This window comes from Dufourea novaeangliae, unplaced genomic scaffold (genome assembly GCF_001272555.1).
Source record: "Dufourea novaeangliae isolate 0120121106 unplaced genomic scaffold, ASM127255v1 scaffold355, whole genome shotgun sequence".
In the NCBI taxonomy this organism is placed as follows: Eukaryota; Metazoa; Arthropoda; class Insecta; order Hymenoptera; family Halictidae; genus Dufourea; species Dufourea novaeangliae.
The window spans coordinates 489,012-510,103 of record NW_015374251.1 but is presented as its reverse complement, the minus strand read 5'-3'; the positions used below and the strand labels follow the sequence as shown (position 1 = coordinate 510,103).

Sequence of the window (21,092 nt, the reverse complement as noted above, 5' to 3'; positions counted from 1 at the left end):
TAAATGAATCACAGTACATAAGAAGATAAATATCGAAGCCAATGGTTCTCGAACATCTGTAACATATAAGGGATTAGTAACAAGAGAGGGGACACAACAATATGCACAGTAAATAAATTGATGGTTGTCGAATGCCTGCAACAAACAATGGGTTAGTAACAAGAGAAAGGACGAGTATGAGACGCGCGACCACCCTCCGCGACGGTTCACGACAAAGTGAGGAAGCAAGCACAGACCTGCACGGGCTGGTACGACCTTGGTACACGGCGTACACGGCTAAGTCAATAAACTGGGTGACGCAACTCACTATCGCGTTGGACCGACGGAGAGCACCGATACCGCGGCACGTTCTACCGCTCTCGCTCTCTCCCGTTCGCCCTCTGCGACCATCTTCGGCATCGTTCGGTACACGTCGACACCGACGGAGAGCACCGATACCGAGTCGGTGGTAGTAGCTTGTTAAGGGGGTCCTAGAACCCCAGGAGCGTACGTAAGAGACGCCATGTTTGTGAGATGTAGCTTGGCGAGTGAGGTCATAGAACTCCCGAAGTACGTGTAAAAGACCCCATGTTTGTGAGATGTAGAAAATGTAATTTTTGTTTCGATACCGAGTACGTATCGATACCTTCATACAAAAGTAGTTATGAGTAAAAGTATCGATACCTTGGTGGTATCGATTCAACCCTAGATACGAGTACTTTTGTTCGATACCTACTTGGTATCGCAACCACAGCTATCGATACCAAATGTCCTCGGTATCGAAACAAAAGTATCGAGTAATGTACTCATATTTACTTGTATCGATTCATCCCTATGCTGGACACATGTAATGCCTCCACAAAACCGTAGAAGAATCCCCCATTAGAAAGAAAAGTCTGTTACTCCATGTATTATCCTCTCACTCTACTGCCAACCTTATCCCTACCTTAAGACCGCGCACTCTATTATATATGCTATGATGTCTATGTTGCAACATTACAATTTGCAGATGGCGCTCCAACCGATTTGGTTTGAATCAAACATGTCAGTTAAAAACGAGGGAAGTAAAGGTATTGAAAAGGAAGTAAAAGTCTCGTGAGTCGTGAATAACAACGTATTGGTTTATTTATAATTTATTAAGCACGCGGCACAAACTATTGTAAAGAGGTATTTTAAGGTATGTAAAATATAGTATTAAAGGAGAGAGAAGTGTTGTGAAGCATTTATTTGAGCCAGAAATGTCATGTAGCAATAGCGTATAAATGTTTTGAAAATTTTCTTTTATATAATAAATTATCCGTGTGTTATTTGTGTAAAGTAGCAGGCATAACTAAAAAGAACATGTTTTAGGGTATAACCAATAATGACTCATTTAGAAGCATTTAAGCTTCATTCCAATGTTCCGTCCGAGTATAATGACATTATTCATGATACTTTGTACAAGATGCAAGAGCATGTTGAAGGTAGAGGTTCAAGGTAAGTTAAACCTATTTTTTTGGTCCTTGTTAGACTACAAATCTTATGTGCTTATTGTTCATATATAAAGGTGTAAATATCTTAAAAGAAATAACTTCACATTGTAGGTATCAATGGAGTTTAGATGATTTTGAAATTGGTTCCCCATTAGGTCGTGGTAAGTTTGGCCGTGTTTATTTGGCTAGAGAGAAAAGTACACATTATATGGTTGCTTTGAAGACCTTGTACAAAGTTGAATTAATGAAGGGTCGTGTGGAGAAGCAAGTTATGCGTGAAATTGAAATTCAAACACATTTAAGGTAACTACAACTATTTGTGATTATGGTCTTTTAAATTTGAACATATTAGAATGAATTGCTTTCAGGCATCCTCATATTCTTCAAATGTTGACTTACTTTCATGACCATAAACGCATTTATCTTGCACTAGAATTTGCAGCTAGAGGAGAACTATACAAAGAACTGAAACGTCAACCTAATGAAAGATTCAATGAACATTTGTATGTACTTCTAAAGGATTCTAAAATGTATACTTCTATGATTTTCCTAGTTTTTAATCAACCTCCTATCGTTTTTTAGATCTGCAAAATATAGTTATCAAGTTGCAGATGCTTTGGAATACTGCCATAAGAACAATGTGATTCACAGAGATATAAAACCAGAAAATTTGTTGCTCACATACGACGGTGACATAAAATTAGCAGACTTTGGATGGTCTGTTCATGCTCCATCATCTAAGTGAGTATATTTAGTGTAAAGAAGGAGTTACTAGTATAGAAAACATACTACTATGAGAATTGATGATTATAGGAGAAACACATTATGTGGAACATTGGATTATTTACCACCAGAAATGGTAACAGGACAAACGTACGACATATATGTTGATCACTGGTGTTTGGGTATTCTCTGCTATGAATTTCTAGTTGGTAGACCACCTTTTCTTAGTGATTCCCAACAGGAAACTTATGTTAAAATAAAGACATTAAATATACAGTGGCCGGTACAAGTTACGCCTGGTGCTAAAGATCTAATATCAAAGGTAATTTTTATGTTCCTTCTAACTGTAACACATTCTCCCGTTCGTACGAACTATAGTTTACGTTTTGTTTGCAGTTAATCAAACGGAAAAGCACGGAAAGAATTTCTATGGCTGCTGTTAAAAAACATTTTTGGATTCTAAAATATAAGGATGCACATTGATGTAAAGCATTTAGTCTTACTTCATCGAATAATTTTATAACTACATTTGACATTGTATACGTGTAATCAGTTTTTAATCTTGTTTATGTATAAAGCACACAATTAGAATGAAAAGAAGATTGAGACAAAGGAGTTCACACTTTTGCTTGTTATGATTAATTAAATGTTTTAATTATATTTTTTTTAAATAGTCTACTTAGTTTCAACTTTACTCAGTACAGAGATACAATTACATAAAAAAATAATATTCAAAGCTTTTTAAGGCCATTCTAAGTTGATACCTGTTACATCTAGTGCGACTATATCGACTTCGGCTTTAAGGATATCGCACAAACTAGGTTTGGTGCGTCCGAAATCACCGTGTACAAATTCTTTCACATATGTCCCGGCTTGGGTTTTAATATCCAATACGAAAAACATACTGGCATTTTCACGCGCGGTATTCAATAATGCTTTCAGTTCTTGAGGCTTCACCCCGCGAGCTCTCATTTCGTATATTAAACGTGTCCTGGGACTCAAAGGCCGTCTGTGTAACACTCGAACTGGTGTTTTTTGGATAATTTCCACCCTTTTCAGATTGTTCAATTGTTCGAAAGGCAACATATTCTCAGGCATAGTACGACAAACACAAAGCGCTCGATAAATTTTAGTTTTAACATTTTCACCCTCCTTCAGCTTTTTCAAATCGAGTTTCGACAAAACTTTCAAACTTGACGTGATTCGTACTTGTTTCGAAGACTGATTGATTTCTTGGACTAGGGTTGTCAATAACACATCTGTTATTTTAGTCATTCGTGGATTGATTAACTCAACCGCAAACGGTCTTCCCGAGTAAATGTTTCTAACGTCCACATCCTCTCTTCCGGATGATAAAAATTTAATGGCTGCACATATATAAAAACACTAAGACTGGATGCACATACATACATACAAAAACAATTGGAGATCGTATCAAAATGACATACATTGAGCTCGTACAACATCAGCAATAGGATTACATAGAAGATCTTGAACAGATGTAGCCATCTTTTTTTCACCATTTATAAACCATGGTGTTTGACTGAGTTCTCTAGACAACTTATTGTATCGACCTGTAATTGTAATACAGATAATGCATAATTTATATGGCTTTTTTTTATGTTGTCAATACCATACATTACCTCCTATAAAAATACTAGAATGTGAACACACAATGTTTCCCACATCAATATTTGTAGACACATCGAGTGAGAACGTCTTTAAGAATTGGTTAAATTCTTCATCTGTTATTCTGGCCATTAAAGTGTCTATACTTTTTCTACTAAATCTATTATCATTGTTTTTTCTTTTTCGTTTGTTTCCTACATTGTTTGTTTTTACACAAAAATTTTCTCTATAACAAAAAAGCAGAATATTATTGAACTATATGTACATATCAATTAAAGAGAGAATGTCTGTTTGTTAACTTACAAGGCTTCGTATTCTTTGTCATTATGTTTGTATGTCAAAATAATCTCAATAAGGAAAGCTGATGGAGTTATTGAATCTACTTGTTTACAGATAGCTTGCTCTAATCTAGAAGTAACCACGGACTTCCAAATGTCTTTTACTTTCTGCAATTTGACCTTAAGGCAAAGCAATGTATCCTTTGAAAGATCAAGTTCAAGGCCACACTGTACATACAATATACGTTCCCTGAGATTCACACATGTAGGTACAACTAATGCGCACAGAAACGTTTCACTGTCATAATTCTGCTTTTGTACTTCAACCTGAATCTGTTCATAAAATTATGTCAAATATATATGGAGTTTATTTGCTTGAGATGAAATATTTTAACATACTTCCTGAGTAACCGATTCTAGCATCTGATCCTGAAGAATTCCTAGGCAAGCCATGCAGGGTACTTTTTCAACAAAAGACTCATCTTTTTTAATGTAGCCCATCTGTAGAAAATATTATAATAAATAGACTGCGAATGTTTATATAAATTCAAATTGCATTGATTAATCTTTGAAAACAAGGAATATAACTGGGTCAAATCTACAGGGTAGTAATAAATTATAGGTATGACAGAAAGCTACTATAAATGTAACATACATTTCTTGCAAATGTAACAGGATTATGGAAGCATTCTGACATTTTCGAACCGATGAAACGAAAACAACACCTTAAGCAACAATTCTGTTGCTGCATGAATGTAAATACTCGTTTTTCTTCTTCCATGGAATTATTCATTTTGGAGGAGAGTTCTGTAACATTCTAATACAGGAATACTTAGTCTTTGTTCAATTAATTTCCGAAGTATAACTTTATTATTATAATATAACGTGTAACCCTTAATAATAACAGTAATTCAATTTAAAAAAATACCAAATTTACATTAACCTACCGACTCCGTCACGTGTACCCTGTTACTTGACTACAATGTTTGAGAAATCGTCGTGTTTCATCAGCGCGAAAGACTACACCTGAATCATTACAAGTTTACATGATTTTTCAAAGGTTTATAATAACCCATAAATATTCTCTTAAACTAATAAAATGCGGTCAGATAAAATGTGAAATTCGAATCGAACGCGATGTGTATACCTTTAAGCATTGACGAATGCATTTTCCTTATCGACTTTGTAAGAAGTATAATGGGTGCTCACAGTGTCATCTGTCACTAATGTAAATAAATAGTTCTAATTTTACGTTGTTTTTTTTTATTAAGAACCGGTACTTGATTAATTCTTAGATATAGATCACGTAGCGCGCGACGGTATGCCTATACTGAGGAAAAAATCCAACAGAAAGTCAGTTACTGAGAATGGGAGTGAAAATCTGATTCGAGGTTATTTGTTATATTTGTATAATTATAATGTCTCCGTTCGTAACAAAATATTCATGGACTCAATGACCCTTTTGTGTCCACAGATGTGACCATCGACGATTTCGCCAATTCGTCGCGGAACCACGCAAGATTTAAAAAGGCTGCGATTAACGTGTCATCGGAAGGTTATATTTTTTTTTCCCTTTAAAACAATGCCACGAATTTTCCAGATTTATAACAAGTTAATTCATTCAACTCAATTATTTCCGCTATATATTTTACATGTTTTACAGTGAAACAGAAAGCAACAATACAGGAAGACACGTGGAATGAGATGGAGAAAACAAATGTATCAGAGTCATTGGATGCAGATAAGTCCAAGAAGAACAGTAAAAGTAATTTGTTTTAACAATGCATTTAGTTTTTTATTTATCTCTGTTCTCTACTATATTAAACTACGTGTCTGTGTAGGTACATCAACCAATCAGAGAAGAAACAAGAAAACAATAGTATCTGAAATGAACATAGAAGAGGAAGAAGGTATAACATAAATGAAAGAAAAGTAAAAACTTGTAACTAGATAAACCATTGTACTTCTGAATTATTTGTTAGGTATAGATTATCCATTGGACATATGGTTCATTCTATCTGAGTATATTTGTCCCGAGGCTATAGGAAAATTTGCCCGAATATGTAGAAGTTCTTATCATGTGACCACAACAGGCAAATTTTGGATTCATTTGTACAAGTCGTAAGTGTTTTGTTGCATAAATAACAGATCATTGTACATTAGATTAACAGAATAATATTAAACGAATCGTAATTACAGTTACTACAGGCCTGTAGCTGGTTTACCGGAACGTCTTCAACCACAATGTATGGTTCGCATGCACGGGTTGCGTGCGTGCGTGATTAGGACATTGCATTACACTTATTTTGCATTGAAGAGAGAACTCAATGATCTATCTTATTTGCAACAGGATGAGCCTCATTCTCTCGTGAAAAGAAGATGTTGTCTTATGTGGCATAAAGTGAGTATAAAAGCGAACATGAGTGGGTATGTATAAAGCACACTGTTCCACGAGTGTATAAACCTTCGTTAGTACTCCTTAATATAACGGTATAGTTATAATAGTGGTTTTAACTTGATGATCTTTTTAAGAAAGGAAAATCACGGTGGTACTTTTATTTCAAATTGAAAGAAATATTAAAATTTACTAAGCATTCGATACAAGGGAAACCTAAAACAAACGGCAAAAAGACAGACTTTCTTGAAATGTTGGAAGACGTAGCTGTGAATCCGGAAGAGGGCTGTAAAGTACTTAGGGTACTTACAATTATATAAACCAGTTGAATATAGTACACGATCGCTGTAGGGAGACACGTATACTTTCATCTTTCTTTTTTCAATTTATAGGTAGCCTGTTTAAAGTATAGTATGTTACCACCAGTAATCGGGTTAATTCTGCAGTCAGTGTCGATGACTTTGATGCCAGGTTTCAAAGAGCACCGATTACAGTTGGGATTCGGAACATCGAATATTCCGAATACATTCACGAACCAAGTTGTGGTTTTAAATGAAGTTGTTAGCTGTCAAATTCTAGATTGGTGGCACCCATCTTATCCCCATGAAGATGCCATTATCACCATCGAATTACCGCACAGTGATTTCTGGGATCAGAACTTATTATAAAACAATCAAATAAATTGTATTCCGAAGAGAATAGAGTATAAGTACGGCTTGTATAATATAATGTAAATAACATATTAAATATCTGTTAAGTAAATTTGAACTAGGTTATTTTTCTTTTTTATTTTGAAATTGCATAAAAGCATGCAAAAGAGACTGAATAATAACAAAACTGGTCAACAATATGCTAATGTCGTATTATGAACATTAGAGACAAAATATGTACATTAAACATTATGTACAGTCGGTAATATTAAACAAATAGTGTTAAAGAGAATGATAAAAACTTATGGTATCCTTTAAGGAATGCAACATAAACAAATGCAAAAAACTATTATCTCTTTATTGCTGTTTCAACGGCATGTAATAATTCTTCCACGTGGCGAACGTTTGCAGTTACAATCTCGATGTCAGTGATCTAAAATATAAGCAATACGAAAGCTAGAAAATAAATATACGAAAGCTAGATCTTCGTACTCAATCTTACCATATTAGTATAGGCTCGTACATCAACTTGCAGTTGAATACGTATTTTTTCATCATCGCTAATTCCTTGACTTTCAGACGAAAGAGAACCCATAGATTTATCGCGTATTTTTTTCAACCTTCTAAGACTTTCCTCTGTCTTCTGTACCGACGTTAAAACGTCCGTTACCGAAGCCAAATAACTACAGAAATAAATTTATTACAAACTAGTGTTCAAGGTAAACACATTCGAGATCGATGACCCCATTGTGTAAGTCATGCACTATTCATACATGTAGCCGATGACTTAACACGTGAGTCACGTACAGACTGTACGTAAACATTGTCGGTTTCTGCGGACAGACTTGTACTATACGTCGTCCCGAATGTGTTAATACATGCCATAATACTCAATATTTACTATTCAGTCAGCGATGAAAGTGTCAATTCCAACCAGTAATTAACATTATCTGGGATCAATCTCTTGTAATCCGCATGGAAATTTATAAGAAATGTAAGTGCATTCTTTACATAAGCGCACGGTTTCGTTGGCACATCCCTTTTCGTTCGTCTAAACAACCGTGGTATATCGCTAACTTGCTTTAAATGTGTTACACAGTGTTTCAAAAGTTCGAACACAATTTGTTCTGTGACTTTTGACAAGACGGTTTCTAAATTCTTTGTAGCTTCGTTGAGAGAATCTATAGAATAACAAGAATATACTTAAATAATAATGGTATCAACGTTTAATATCATTACCTTCTAATAATTTTAATACTGTTGGAGTGTGCTGTTTAAGTTGCGACTGGACTATGTCTAGAAGAGATGGAAGTATTTTTATAAGTTTCTCTAGGTCCTTATACAAACATATTAGGAAATTGAGTTTCGTGGAATCCTTTGCTTTGCTTAGGGTTTCTACTTCATTTTCTATAGGCCATACCTATATATCAAAGGTGAATTTTAGTGTCACCCACTTAAATGTATTAGATTATTTAAGAAACGACTGAATATCATACTTCTTTAAGTGCTGCCAGGGACCATGTTTGGTATCTGGCACAGATCTGTAAACTGAATTTCCAGAATCTAAACACAAGAAACCACAAAGTTATTATTAGAATTCTTGCAATAAGTTTTCTCGATGAATTTTATAATTTACCTATGAAACAGCTGATAAAGGTACACATCATTAGCCCAAATTCTTTGTAAACTTTCCCACACAATGCGTGTTGCATGCAAGGAAAATTCATTTTGTGTAAGAATCTCTAAAGTTCCTTTTACAGATGCCGGTGATATGGACTCTGATAAAACAGTTTCAACAGTACTGGCTATTTCTTGAAATCGTATTTGAAAGTATACTGGCAAACTCCATTTCCTCAGGAAGTCCTTATACTGTGCATTTCCCTTTAATGCGACTAAGGAATCGGACGTAACGCATTCAACTTCCAATTTCTCTAGAAATTCTAATGTTGCCACATATCTCTAGAATTGTGAAATATTAAAACATAGCATGTTATCGCGAAAATGGGAAACTTACGTCATAGATGCACTTACAGAGTGAAATAGTACGGGATCTCCTGGAGCAAAAATACATTTTATGTGTTGTTCAATTTTCTCTTCAACGTCGATCCAAAAACTATTTACAAGGAAATTGAAGCCTTTCACAGAACATCTGAAATAATGATTAAAAGATACCTTTAGAAAGAAATACAACATCTCCCCAAAGAAATATGCAATGCATACCTATCAGGGTGCAGTGTAATATCCAAAAGTTGCTTTAGTTCTACACTCAAAATGTTCAACAGTCTATTGTATATACTTTGTAAGCCCAGTGAGTCTGCTTGCAAATTTTCCATACTGACCACACTATCAACCAATGGACTAACAACTTCTTTCTTCACTAAATTCTCTGCATCCTTTACTTTGTCAAGCATGACATGTATTCTTAAGCAACGAATTAATAGGACAGAATTTTTTTCTTGAACGCATGCTAAGAAAAACTCATTGAGATGAGTCATGTAAGATTGTTCCAGTTGTTCACTTTCCTAGAGACATTTATTCCTCTTCAATTAATAAAAGAAAATGACTACACTCTGAATTTATTTGTTAAACGCATACCTTTTGTTTATCTTTGATAATATCTAGTTTACACCTGGATACGTGAAATTGTAATTGACTGAACTCTGTTGCAGCTTGCTCTAAAATGTCTATTTTAGCAGGACTTTCTAAGAATGTATTCAATGACAATATAGATGAGAGCTTCTTTAACGATTTACAAATGTGTTGTAAACTAAACAGACTCTGCTTGTATTCTTTGATCATCTTATTTTCATTAATATTAGCAGAAATTACACTAATCTCATTGTCCAACGTCTGCTGCACTTGCTGTTCCAAAAAGCAATAATTAGTATCAATAGAATAGATAGAAATATTTGACAATTAAAATGGTTTTTTGTTTTACCATCACTTCTTCTCTTAATTGACCTAGTGGTGCTTGCAGATCGTTGATGGCTTTATCTAGGCCGATTAAATTACTTGATAAATGTACAAAATCAATGTAATCCCTATTAATTAAATCGATCATAGCGGATCGCAATAATTTCAAATATATGCCAAGATCGTCGCGCATTGTTTCCAATTTTGAATTCTTTTTGTGTTCTTGAAGGAATGTATCGACATTGAAGTTTTCCTAAAATTGTAGAATAGCGAATTTAAGAAATCGTCAACTACATAATACTTACAACAATAGCGACTCACCTGGATGAAATCTAACTCTGTAAAACATAGATCCTTTGGAGCTTTTGGTAAATTAATATTATCCGTCGACATGGTCGCAAATTTTTATTTTCTTATACAATCGTCTAGCTGTTATCACTGAAAATTAATGCTTTCTTACATTCATTAACCGCGAGAAATTGACAGCTGAACAAATTAGGGTAAGGTTTTCATATACTGTTGCAGTTCGTCCTGTACTACTTTATATACCATATGAAGGTAGCTTAGGTATTCATAATTATTGTTGTACAATTGCCAGCCTTGTTTGGCTCTAATGCGAATTGTAGTTTTCTGTTATAAGTATTCTTTATAAACTAATAAAATACATAAAATGTTACGATACTGAGTACAATTGTAATGAAGCTAAGTAATCTATTTATTAATGACGATCCTTTACGTAATTTGACGCGAAATGAGCTATAAATCCACTATTTCCCTAACAATTTTGAAGTACGAAAGTTTTACTTCGAAACGCTCAAAACAGTTGAACAATTGTAAATCTAAATTTCTAATTGAACACTTATGGTTCGTGTTTCTTACACTTTTGATGAAACTTTAATCTGTGCATATACAGAGCAGTGTGAGTTGCACGCGCACGCGCGCTTTCTCGCTCACAACAAAACGGATAAACGGATAGCAATTCATATTCACATAATCAACTGTAAATTTATATCTACACTCGCATGGATGCGAATGGTCGTCGCGAAAAGGATATGTGATTAGCGAAAATTTCGCGGAGAATTCTGCTTGAAACATTTTCCATCCAGATACGCTGGGGAATTTTCGAGGGCAGAATCACGTATAGTTGTGAAGTCATCGGTGAGGTGCTTGACAAGTTTTGCTAGTTTTTTAGTGGAATTTATTTTCAAAATGGCAGCTACGAGAAGATTGCAAAAGGTAATTCGAAATTTCAGTCAATTGGAGCGGTTGCGTGTAGAATAAAATGCACGGAAAATGTTCTAGAGTGTCCTCCGAAGTTATGGCATGTTTGTCTGTGTAGACCGATTAACCGAATTTTCATGGAATCACTACTATCCCATGACACCGAGCTTTTCGATTCGGATCCTACAATGTTAATATTTGCTACTATTTATGTATGAACGTTTTACGATTTCAGTTCGTATCGTAGGTACTCATCTTTCTTCCGAAATTATCGACGAATGTTCTGTTATTACGTTCGAAACTGTTCCCGGTTAATGTTCAGTTTTTTTCACGCCACATTCGCATGATTATCGCATTTTTTTTCATTCCAGGAACTCGGTGACTTAAGGGCATCGGCTATGAAAAATTTTACAAATATCCAAGTAGATGAATCGAATATTCTCACTTGGCAGGGACTCATACTACCGGTACGTTTCAGAGTAATCATTCGAGTCTGGAAGCATAACCTAACTTTATCTTGCTCGTACAGTCGTCACAGAGATATAACGTGGTTGTAAAATTAGTCGGGGGTGGTACAGTTAACACGTTTCGTGTGTCGTGATACGCGAATTGTCAGAAATATGAGGACATAATGATCCGAATCCTCGGTCAAAGCTGTACGAAGAACGGCCCTTTAATATATTATACAACATTACTAAAACAAAAATTCCAAATATTTTTCAAACATTTTCTAAACACTAATTAATATTTGTAGGTTTTCTACTTGTAAACAAAATACCGTTAGTCATAAAACGTCGTTCATTTATTGTACAGAACTCTACAACAGAATGCAGAACACAGACCTGTGTGCCGTGGTATCAATTAGTGCCGCTGCTCGATTAACTTATGATCACGCGATATGTCTGCGAGGACAGACAACTACAGTTATTTGTATTCCATAGTAGAATGTCGTATCATACTATTTTCATTTTGAAAGTATTAAAAACTCTTGTAGAAGTAACTCTGGACCGTTGATAGTACATCTTGGCACAAATTGTCAATATATTTAGTATAAACTTCCTGTGAAAAATGATTAGGAGATTGTAGCGGTCTCAAATGTTTTAGGATAATCCTCCATACAATAAAGGAGCATTTCGCATTGAAATCAATTTTCCCGCAGAGTATCCTTTTAAGCCTCCGAGAATAAATTTCAAAACAAAAATATATCATCCTAATGTAGATGAAAAGGGGCAAGTCTGCTTACCGATTATAAGTGGCGAAAATTGGAAACCAGCTACAAGGACAGACCAAGGTAAAATTGTATTTTTAAGTTTGCACTATGGCCAGAGCAAAGAAATATGGACAAACTGCTAGATTTTTGTTTACAGTTGTACAAGCTTTGATAGCATTAGTGAACGATCCAGAACCAGAACATCCGTTGAGGGCAGATCTTGCAGAAGAGTTTCTGAAGGATAGGAAAAAGTTTTTAAAAAATGCAGAGGAATTCACAAAGAAGCATGCAGAAAAAAGGCGGGAGTCGTCCTCTTCTAACGAATAACCACGAATGACTAGACGTACTCACCACGATGCCTGCCGACCGTCAGCTAATTTAATTCAAGCCAATATAGACTTATCTGTTACATGAAAAACAAGTTGAGAATACATGTGTACAGTATCGGTTGATTACCGACTATGATACGGATATATGGAAATTGTAATGTTTATAAAATGGATTAACGAACTTTTCAGAGCAAAGTAAATTATAATAAACTAACTGTATGATATTGTATACAAAGTGTATTGGAAATCGTTACGTGACCGCGTTTCCTACGATTTTTAAACGGCTTGAAGAATGTTTACCTTTTGTTTCAGTTTTCGTTAAAACGATTTAGAATTTATTGTTCGCGGACTTAACGTTTTCGAACGATGCATTTACTGTCAACGTACTATATTACCGTAACTTTAACTTTCCAATTTACAGACAACTTTGAGCTTGTCTCAATTGAGTCTGTGAACGTAAAACAATCGTCGTGAATGTACATAAATTTGTATTATTATTGAAGATTTATGCTGACACTGTAAACGCATTTCGATGTCTAACATTGGCGATCGTATAACTCTTTAGCGTTGTTTTGAAAATTTAATTCTATCTTTTAGCGTAAAACGTTAATTTGTAACTCGGTAATCTCCTATGTAATTACAGTTAATGGTACTACTTTGTGTACATGTAATTCATTAATTTTGATGTAATGTTAATACATTAAATATTAAGAACTTCAAGTAATATTTCCATTATTTTGACACCGACTGAATTCGTTACTATCTGAACAATAACACGCACATTTTTCCATTTATAATTAATAGTAAATTAATGGTCTGAAATAGTAAACACATAAATATTCTTTTTTTTTAATTTAGTCCTGTAATGAAATTATTAAATTTACATTCAAACTCTGTTAATAAAAAGTGCTGGTATGTATATATAGTAAAAAAATATGTTTTATACAAAATAATCATTCTAAAATGGAACAGGAAAGGATCAGGCAGAATTAACATGGTATTCTGTATTTCAAACGTGTTCAACTAAGAACTGCTTTTACAAGGTTCTATTTTTCATTTAATTTCTGTAAGGAAGAGTAAAACCTTCCCATTTTAATATTAAAAGTCAATATTGATAAATATAAATGAAAAATACGATGCGTTTCATGTGATCATCATCATTCGTGATTAATATTATTAGTATGGTTTTCAATTATAACATTTTTTATTCCTTTATTAAGTTCTTCATCTTTATACTGATTTCTCTTTCATTTTTTTTAATCCACCAATAAACTCCGCATCTGTTACAGATTCGTAGATTCCACTTTTGGCATACTACAATAAATATTCTGCGATTTAACAAACAATTGATTCAACAGCGGGACAGCAAAAAAAAATAATTGATGAGCTAGGTGGAAGAGGTGGAAGTTACGAAGAATGCACAAACAGCTTTTTTTCGATTAGTACTGTTTATTTATCATGATTCATATAATCAAATTGCTAAAGGTAAACGAAATTCCATTGAGTTAGATTCTTATATAGAGATGAACAAAATTGAAAGGGCGCACAATTGAGAATGTTTGAAATAAAGTAATCAAAGATTGAAAATGAGGCAAATATATTCTTAGATATACATTCACACTGCTTATGTACACACATTATAGATAACCACAAATATAAATAAAATCATGGTGTAACATCAATATTTTAGCGACGTTCATGGTATATCCAGAGTAGTTTGTATACGACCATAGACAATCACAGTTTTACAAGTGTAGAAAAACTCCTTAATCGTAACAAGACCGATGCGTAAATCATGTCCAGCAATCGTAGCTAATAGTTCTCATTTATCATTAAGAAACATCTGTTTTAATTAAACGCTATTGAATTTAAAAATCGCAATGTACTTTATTATAGTTGGTATGTCCACGAGTCTCCGTTAATTTAACTGCTTAGAACTGGTATACAATAAAATGAAATTAGACTATCGGGGAAAAGGGCGGGGGTGGGTGCGCGCGCCCCATGAATGTTACAAAAACGTATTCGTTAAACCTCTGTTCTAATCGTAAGAGTATAAAGTCTAGGTCTCCCGAATACACACGTCAACCTTTTCCACCAAACTGGTCAATTATGAAACATGACTAAACAGTTCTTTTGAAATTTCGAGGCAATCGACATCAATGAAACACCGAGTCGTTCTTATGTCATTGTCAATCTTTACTTCCGTGCGAATTTCCTATTCTAAACTTTAGGTTCTGAACTGAATTCCTTATACAATTAATTGTAAGCAAGAAATTTGATAGACGTAACAATTTTTACTTCGAGACGAAACAAAGCGATACTTTATCAAAACCTAAAATATAAGATATAGAAGTTTATTACTATAAAAAGTTTATCGAGTGTAAATGGAATGTTGGATTGACAATTATTCCAAGTTGTATACGTCCGATTGATGTGGAATGCCTCAACTGCCGACGATCTTAATCCATACTCATAAAATGATAATAAAGGCGACAAGTTCTTTGAATCAATGAAAAACTGATGATGCAACGATACAAAGTAATCGACATTATATAATGAGATATTGATAATACGTGTATAGAAATATGTATTATTACAAATTACTTACATGTTTGTACAGATCCAACATTTGAGTTCGAGCATTAAGCAACGTACGTATATACCTTTCTGTAATTGAAATTCATGTTACCTCGTATTACAATAATTCCAATTAGAAATATTATTTAAAGTAACAGTTAACACGTACCTATCTTCTGGCGTGCGTGCCAAATATTCACGTTCAATTAAACCTTCTATACGTTTTTTAATAATTACGGGCGAAGGCAAGAATCGTCCTCTTAGTTGCTCTGTTACTTCTGTTACAAGTATGTTATGCTAAAACAACAAAAAATGTGATAACTTAATTGTACAAGTATATAATCACAAAAGAGTGCAGATATATTAAAGGCAATAATGTTGCAAATAAATAAACACCGAGAGTGCAAACATTGGAGAATATTTGTAGGTCCTGAGCTCGAAAATTCTAATTCCTCAGAGTTTACTACCTCGTTTTATCATTGCCTCCAAGTATACACTCCACATAGTGAATTAAAGTGAATGCTATTGTTACATACAGGCATGCGTTTCCGGTCTTTCATAATACGAACGATAGCCGCTTCTATCTCATGTTTCCTGTCTTCATCGACTTTGTTACGTGTCTCCCTTCTCTCTGGTTCTGATTCACCTTTCGCCGCCACTGTTTGTATCTTCACTCTTTAGAAAATCATACACGAATATACGGATATATTATTGAACAGTTTCAGATCAATTTCATTACGATGAAGAATAATTTCGTTCTGATTTGGTAACTATTATATATGCTCTCAGGTACCTGTGCAGTTTACTGGTAAAACTGTCATTCACGCAGAAATAATGCGTAGGTTCTATTTCCTTTGTACGAGGATGCTTCAGTAACACTCTTTGCGTAGCTTTACCCATCGCGAGACTCTGCAATGCTCTAACCAAGTCTCTTTCTGGAATATCGGTTTCACCTTGAATTTCCTACGCAACGTTTCATATATTTTACCATAAAGCATCGACAAACGAATAAGACATAGATTAATGAGAATCATTTAATTGTAAGCTTCTTTTTTTACGTTTCGACTAACCTCATATGTTAATTTATCTCTTTTGTTAAAGAGCATTAAGACACACATTTGATAAGTCGACACTTGTATTATGTGTTTCCTCGTGTTTCCGCAACTGCTGCTGCGCTGGCTTAACAAACTACCGTTAGCACTACCACTTCCGTTACCAATCGAACTGGAGGACGACGGAGTGTCGAGACCAACGCAACTACTCTCTTCTCTTCGTGGCCCATGAAATATGGCATTCAAATCTGCTGATCCTATGAGAACAAAGTCATGTGTTACATCCTGTTATTCAGCATGTACAGCAAGGATACCACGTAATTTGACTGACCTAATTGTGGCTGTAATGTCAACTGTCGACCACTGTGTTTCGCGAGATAGAAACGTCGGAAGGCATCGAAAGCATCTCGCGGTGCAGACGGCATACTGCATTTCGGAGTTGCGGATTGCGTTGGCCAGAAACCGGTCGTCAAGACCCTAACACTTATGTCGACACCATGTAAGTTTGTCTGTAATATGGAGGGTGTTAGTCAACAATCCTTATCTATTATACGCATGTTAAACAGAAAAACTTACGTTAGATGTAAGAACGTGATCCTTAAATTCATCCATAATAGTGTTACTGACTGTTATGTCTTTGAACATTCCCTCTAATTTGGACGTGAACTGGCATCCACATTCAGTCTACATGGTAAATGATTAAGTCAGTTTAATGTTAATCGGTCAAACTTTCAGACAATTAATTATCAATAACAAAAGCTGTTACCTTAAGTTTAGATATCATGTTCTTTTCACTGTCATCGGACACAGACTTATTTAACAGAAGGCGTTTCGCTAAGTGTTGCTTATAGTACCGTTCAAACACGTCTTTCTCTTGAAGAAACCGGAATAGAACCATAGTTTTGTCCAGAATACCTTCAATTTCCTGTTCTGTCATCTGAAATATATATTTGATATACGCACAACACACTTAATTGCTCGGGTCAAGGGTGTCGCGACTATTGTAACTGATAAAGCTTTCGTTTCCAAATATACAACAGTTCTGTGTATCGTTTAGAGGAGATTTGGTCAAATTTCAAACAGAACTAACCCCTTTAACACCCTTCTTCAGCTTGTCGTCGATGAAGAGTGAGAGGTACTCTGGACTCTTTGTATTTAAATTCAGGAAATATTCGAAGTCGGACGCAATCATTTGCTTATAGTTCTTATCATTATTGAACGAGTAGTGAAGGAAATGATCGAAACGGTCTTTCAAATCCAACAAATTCTGAATGAAAAGAACAGCGTTCGTTGTCGACTCGTGTTCTTCCTGAACCATGGCACGTCCTTGCTCTTTGAGAAATTGTGAAACGCAATCGCACACTGTACGCAGCCCGTCCGAAACTCTGGAAACTAATTTGTACATGCAACCAAGATCTTCAGTTTTTTGGTTTTTAAGCATGTGAACTACACCACTGTTTTCCATCTATAGATAATATAAAAAAGATCTAATAAACATAGTTTAAAGTAACGACGATGGATGCATAGAATACTATATCCACTGTGGTATACCTCAACAATAGTCTTCATATGAATTTTAATTAATTCTTCTTCTAAAACTTCTACTATTCGTGGCTCAGTAGATTCGTCTAAATAATGCTTCGCTCTTTCTGATTCTTCGCAGATTCTAGCCTCGACTTTTTTTATATATACCGACGCACTATTTTCTGCCAAGAATTTCTGAGATTCCATCTGAAGGGGATATACGATCAAAGGTCATTAACAATGATGAACAGAGAGTTCTTTATATTATACATGGAAAGATATCTTACTCTATAAAATTCAGCACTCTGTTGTAAAAAGGGTCTTTCAAAATCTTCTTCGTAAACTTGACGACTGTTAATGCCGAGTAACATTAACATTTGGCAGGCATTTTTTATCGCGATGCGATCTACTACTTCTCCCCTCCTTTCTCTTCCTACCATATCTAGTAAAGTTTCTCTTAAATGATCTCTAACACATCCATATCGGACCACCTGAAAATAATGAAGTATATGAATGCTTATAGTTCTAGGAATCCTTGTTATATCCATTATTGTTATTCAATCAAACGAATTACCTGATCTCTAAATATGATAAGTCCCAAATTATACACATTATCTACGTCATTCTGTTGCACATACACTCTATCCATATACATCAAAATATCTCTAATCATCACCATTGATGTTTGGTGGTCGTTCCAAGCTTGATTTAACGTTTGAAGAAAATTATTATGTAGAGACCTTAATACATCTTCCCGTACTTTGTTTTCAAGGTGATGTGTTACTACTTCCTTTAGACCCGTATATAAGCGGTCCCCATATTTGTGAAGTACCATAGTATAAGCATTGCGATAAAGTTCTTCAAAACTGAGCCCAGAGTTGTTTTTCTTTTGAATCTCCTGAATCGCATTTTTTAATAGGGACCAGATACTTTCTACATACTTTTCATCCATAGTCATCTAAAAAAAAAAAAGCAAACAATGTTAATTTTGTTATTCCAAACAAGAATACTCAACTTTGGAAAACTATGAATTTTATAACTCGAATTGACAACAAAATCATCAGAAATATCATGGAAATAGATAGTTTTATTATGAGTATACATCTGTAGTTACTAAGGGATATATTGTACATAAGTGTTAACCCTGAAGGTAATGTAGATCATAAGAGCTATTCACATTAATTCTGCTGCTTTCTTTCCTAATATTTTTCAGAGTCTGATTGTTTGGCATAATTCCTTTCTTCTTTGTTTCTATGTTGCTTCTTTTCATTTAAGAGAGGTATAATAAATTAATGAAGACATTTAAGTACTTTCATTTACCTAACATTGTTCCAGTGTTTCACAGATTAACAGTTTGTATCAAGTTATAGAAATTATGAAACTCAAATTCATAATATATATTATAAGAAAACAATGAACGCTCTAACAATTTACGTACGGTTATGTAAAACATGACCACAAAGGGATGCACAAAGGTTTTTTATGGTACTTTAAACATTCAAAACTTTGAAATTAATCTTGTAATATTATATTATTGTTGACAACAGGCCTTGAATGAAATAATTTCATAATTATGAATTTAGTGGCTAATTGTGTGTTAGGTACCAAACTTAACTGACAGGATTAATTGAAATTGGCCATTGAACAAGATAACATTGCAACTTTTCTGTTTCAATACTCCTCCTTCATGACCCTATAGCAACTGTCTTTTATTAGACAGATACCAACTAATATGCTCGTTGCTCGTACGTTTGAAAGCAAACCCAAAAAGGACTAACTGTAAATACTCTACCAACCATGTACCCATATATGTATGTACAAGTATGGAATGAAATTCAAATTTACAATAGAAAAACAGACAACAAGAATAATACAGTCACACGAGTCATTAACGTAAACAGACATTTTCCTTTATAAACAGGTCATTGTTTCCAACCTGACGTGTAATTCAAAAGAACAGGTTATAACAATAACTGCGTGTGTACGTGTATGGATACGTACATTGACGTAGTAAAAAACATATTCGTGAAGCAGGGTAACGAAAAAGAAAGAGAGAAACGGGGAAGGGAGATGAGAAGAAAATATATTTTCGGTAGCGGATGGAATCAAGGAAACAAGGCTACGTGAAACGAAGGTGAATCCCGAAGGAATAGAGTGTACTCACCGGGAAAGCACGTATGCGCATTTTGCTCTCTTTCTTGAGCATAGAGCTGCCCTTCATCATGTCGAATTTTCCTTTCCGGACACGGGGATCCCTTTTAAAAATGTTTGCTGACGGCCGATGCTACGATAACGTTACACTGTGTGCACATTGACACCAGTTAAACGTAGGAAGCATTCACGTTCATCCGCTTTTCAGAGGCAGATCAGCCGATGATGATCGGCCACCGCGCGAAACCAACGATCACTCATTCACATTCACCGTGTGCAAGGGAGCCAAAAATTGTCTTGTTATCGTGCACATTTAATAAAAGAAAGAAAAATCAACGATGTCCTGAAAGAGGGGGAGAAAATGAGAGGCTCGGAGAAAGAGACAAAGAGAGGGGGAGGGAGAGAGACAGACTAACCCAAGGGAGCAAAGGGTGGTGGGGAATGTAGAGGGTAAAGAGGTACACTCTTTTTTACCCGGCGTATGAAAATGGAGGATAAGTCGCTTAGGGTTGAAAGGTGACGGTAATAGGGCAAATGGGTGGCAAGATCGAACAAAGACGAAACTAGATAGATTAACAGAAAGGAATTAAAGATATACGCACACACCTGTCAACAAACACGAATTCTATGTCACAATTCCGAGAAAGAAAAGAAGTAACACACTTAAATGTTGGCGGTCGTTAAACACGTTAACGTAATCGTCGATGCGTTTCCATCATGTCTCTCGAGGCATAATGCGATTTAGATCGTGAAAACGCGAACTTCCATCCTACACGGTTACGATTTTCGAAAGACGATTTGTGTATCAGTCACAACGACACGTTCCACGCGCATGAATCACGAACACTGCTGCAATTATAGCATGCCTGTTACGAGTTTCATTATATCGCGAGGCCGAACCAAACGAGTTATTTCCCTCCGAATATTACGATCACATGTCGAATTATTTGTTGAAATTGCCAATGAAAATTTAACGATTAATTTTGACT

At 34.9% G+C, this 21,092-nt stretch overlaps 6 protein-coding genes across 6 annotated transcripts; 3 read left to right on the top strand and 3 right to left on the bottom strand.

The window, feature by feature from the left end:
- The first annotated feature begins 1,090 nt into the window (after positions 1-1,090).
- LOC107192540 (aurora kinase B-like) lies at positions 1,091-2,660 on the top strand. Its single transcript, XM_015581824.1, has 7 exons — positions 1,091-1,156; positions 1,330-1,455; positions 1,563-1,754; positions 1,820-1,954; positions 2,034-2,192; positions 2,265-2,496; positions 2,571-2,660. Exons 2-7 carry the CDS (start codon positions 1,343-1,345, stop codon positions 2,655-2,657), a joined length of 918 nt encoding a protein of 305 aa, XP_015437310.1. The 5' UTR covers positions 1,091-1,156; positions 1,330-1,342; the 3' UTR covers positions 2,658-2,660.
- Positions 2,661-2,671: 11 nt separating this feature from the next.
- LOC107192538 (putative tRNA pseudouridine synthase Pus10) lies at positions 2,672-5,075 on the bottom strand. Its single transcript, XM_015581822.1, has 7 exons — positions 5,029-5,075; positions 4,737-4,898; positions 4,481-4,582; positions 4,107-4,414; positions 3,818-4,029; positions 3,623-3,748; positions 2,672-3,541 (listed from the first exon to the last, which is right to left on the bottom strand). Exons 2-7 carry the CDS (start codon positions 4,872-4,874, stop codon positions 2,916-2,918), a joined length of 1,512 nt encoding a protein of 503 aa, XP_015437308.1. The 5' UTR covers positions 4,875-4,898; positions 5,029-5,075; the 3' UTR covers positions 2,672-2,915.
- Positions 5,076-5,239: 164 nt separating this feature from the next.
- LOC107192539 (transmembrane protein 183) lies at positions 5,240-7,186 on the top strand. The gene is made up of 9 exons (XM_015581823.1): positions 5,240-5,309; positions 5,377-5,472; positions 5,556-5,636; positions 5,745-5,846; positions 5,923-5,991; positions 6,064-6,202; positions 6,281-6,482; positions 6,614-6,778; positions 6,869-7,186. The coding sequence occupies exons 2-9, from the start codon at positions 5,403-5,405 to the stop codon at positions 7,142-7,144; spliced, it is 1,104 nt and encodes a 367-aa protein (XP_015437309.1). The 5' UTR covers positions 5,240-5,309; positions 5,377-5,402; the 3' UTR covers positions 7,145-7,186.
- A 206-nt stretch (positions 7,187-7,392) lies between these two features.
- On the bottom strand, positions 7,393-10,497 carry LOC107192598 (conserved oligomeric Golgi complex subunit 2). Its single transcript, XM_015581894.1, has 11 exons — positions 10,361-10,497; positions 10,065-10,292; positions 9,722-9,988; positions 9,347-9,648; positions 9,158-9,275; positions 8,763-9,085; positions 8,623-8,689; positions 8,366-8,546; positions 8,028-8,307; positions 7,629-7,809; positions 7,393-7,559 (listed from the first exon to the last, which is right to left on the bottom strand). The coding sequence occupies exons 1-11, from the start codon at positions 10,430-10,432 to the stop codon at positions 7,476-7,478; spliced, it is 2,103 nt and encodes a 700-aa protein (XP_015437380.1). The 5' UTR covers positions 10,433-10,497; the 3' UTR covers positions 7,393-7,475.
- A 576-nt stretch (positions 10,498-11,073) lies between these two features.
- Positions 11,074-13,517, top strand: LOC107192575 (ubiquitin-conjugating enzyme E2 L3-like). The gene is made up of 4 exons (XM_015581865.1): positions 11,074-11,275; positions 11,632-11,727; positions 12,365-12,551; positions 12,628-13,517. The coding sequence occupies exons 1-4, from the start codon at positions 11,249-11,251 to the stop codon at positions 12,795-12,797; spliced, it is 480 nt and encodes a 159-aa protein (XP_015437351.1). The 5' UTR covers positions 11,074-11,248; the 3' UTR covers positions 12,798-13,517.
- Positions 13,518-14,071: 554 nt separating this feature from the next.
- Positions 14,072-20,966, bottom strand: LOC107192548 (cullin-3-A). Its single transcript, XM_015581832.1, has 14 exons — positions 20,117-20,966; positions 18,527-18,910; positions 18,240-18,443; positions 17,980-18,159; positions 17,519-17,893; positions 17,195-17,365; positions 17,005-17,112; positions 16,760-16,937; positions 16,447-16,685; positions 16,170-16,339; positions 15,913-16,051; positions 15,546-15,673; positions 15,408-15,466; positions 14,072-14,113 (listed from the first exon to the last, which is right to left on the bottom strand). Exons 1-13 carry the CDS (start codon positions 20,174-20,176, stop codon positions 15,442-15,444), a joined length of 2,361 nt encoding a protein of 786 aa, XP_015437318.1. The 5' UTR covers positions 20,177-20,966; the 3' UTR covers positions 14,072-14,113; positions 15,408-15,441.
- Positions 20,967-21,092: the final 126 nt, after the last annotated feature.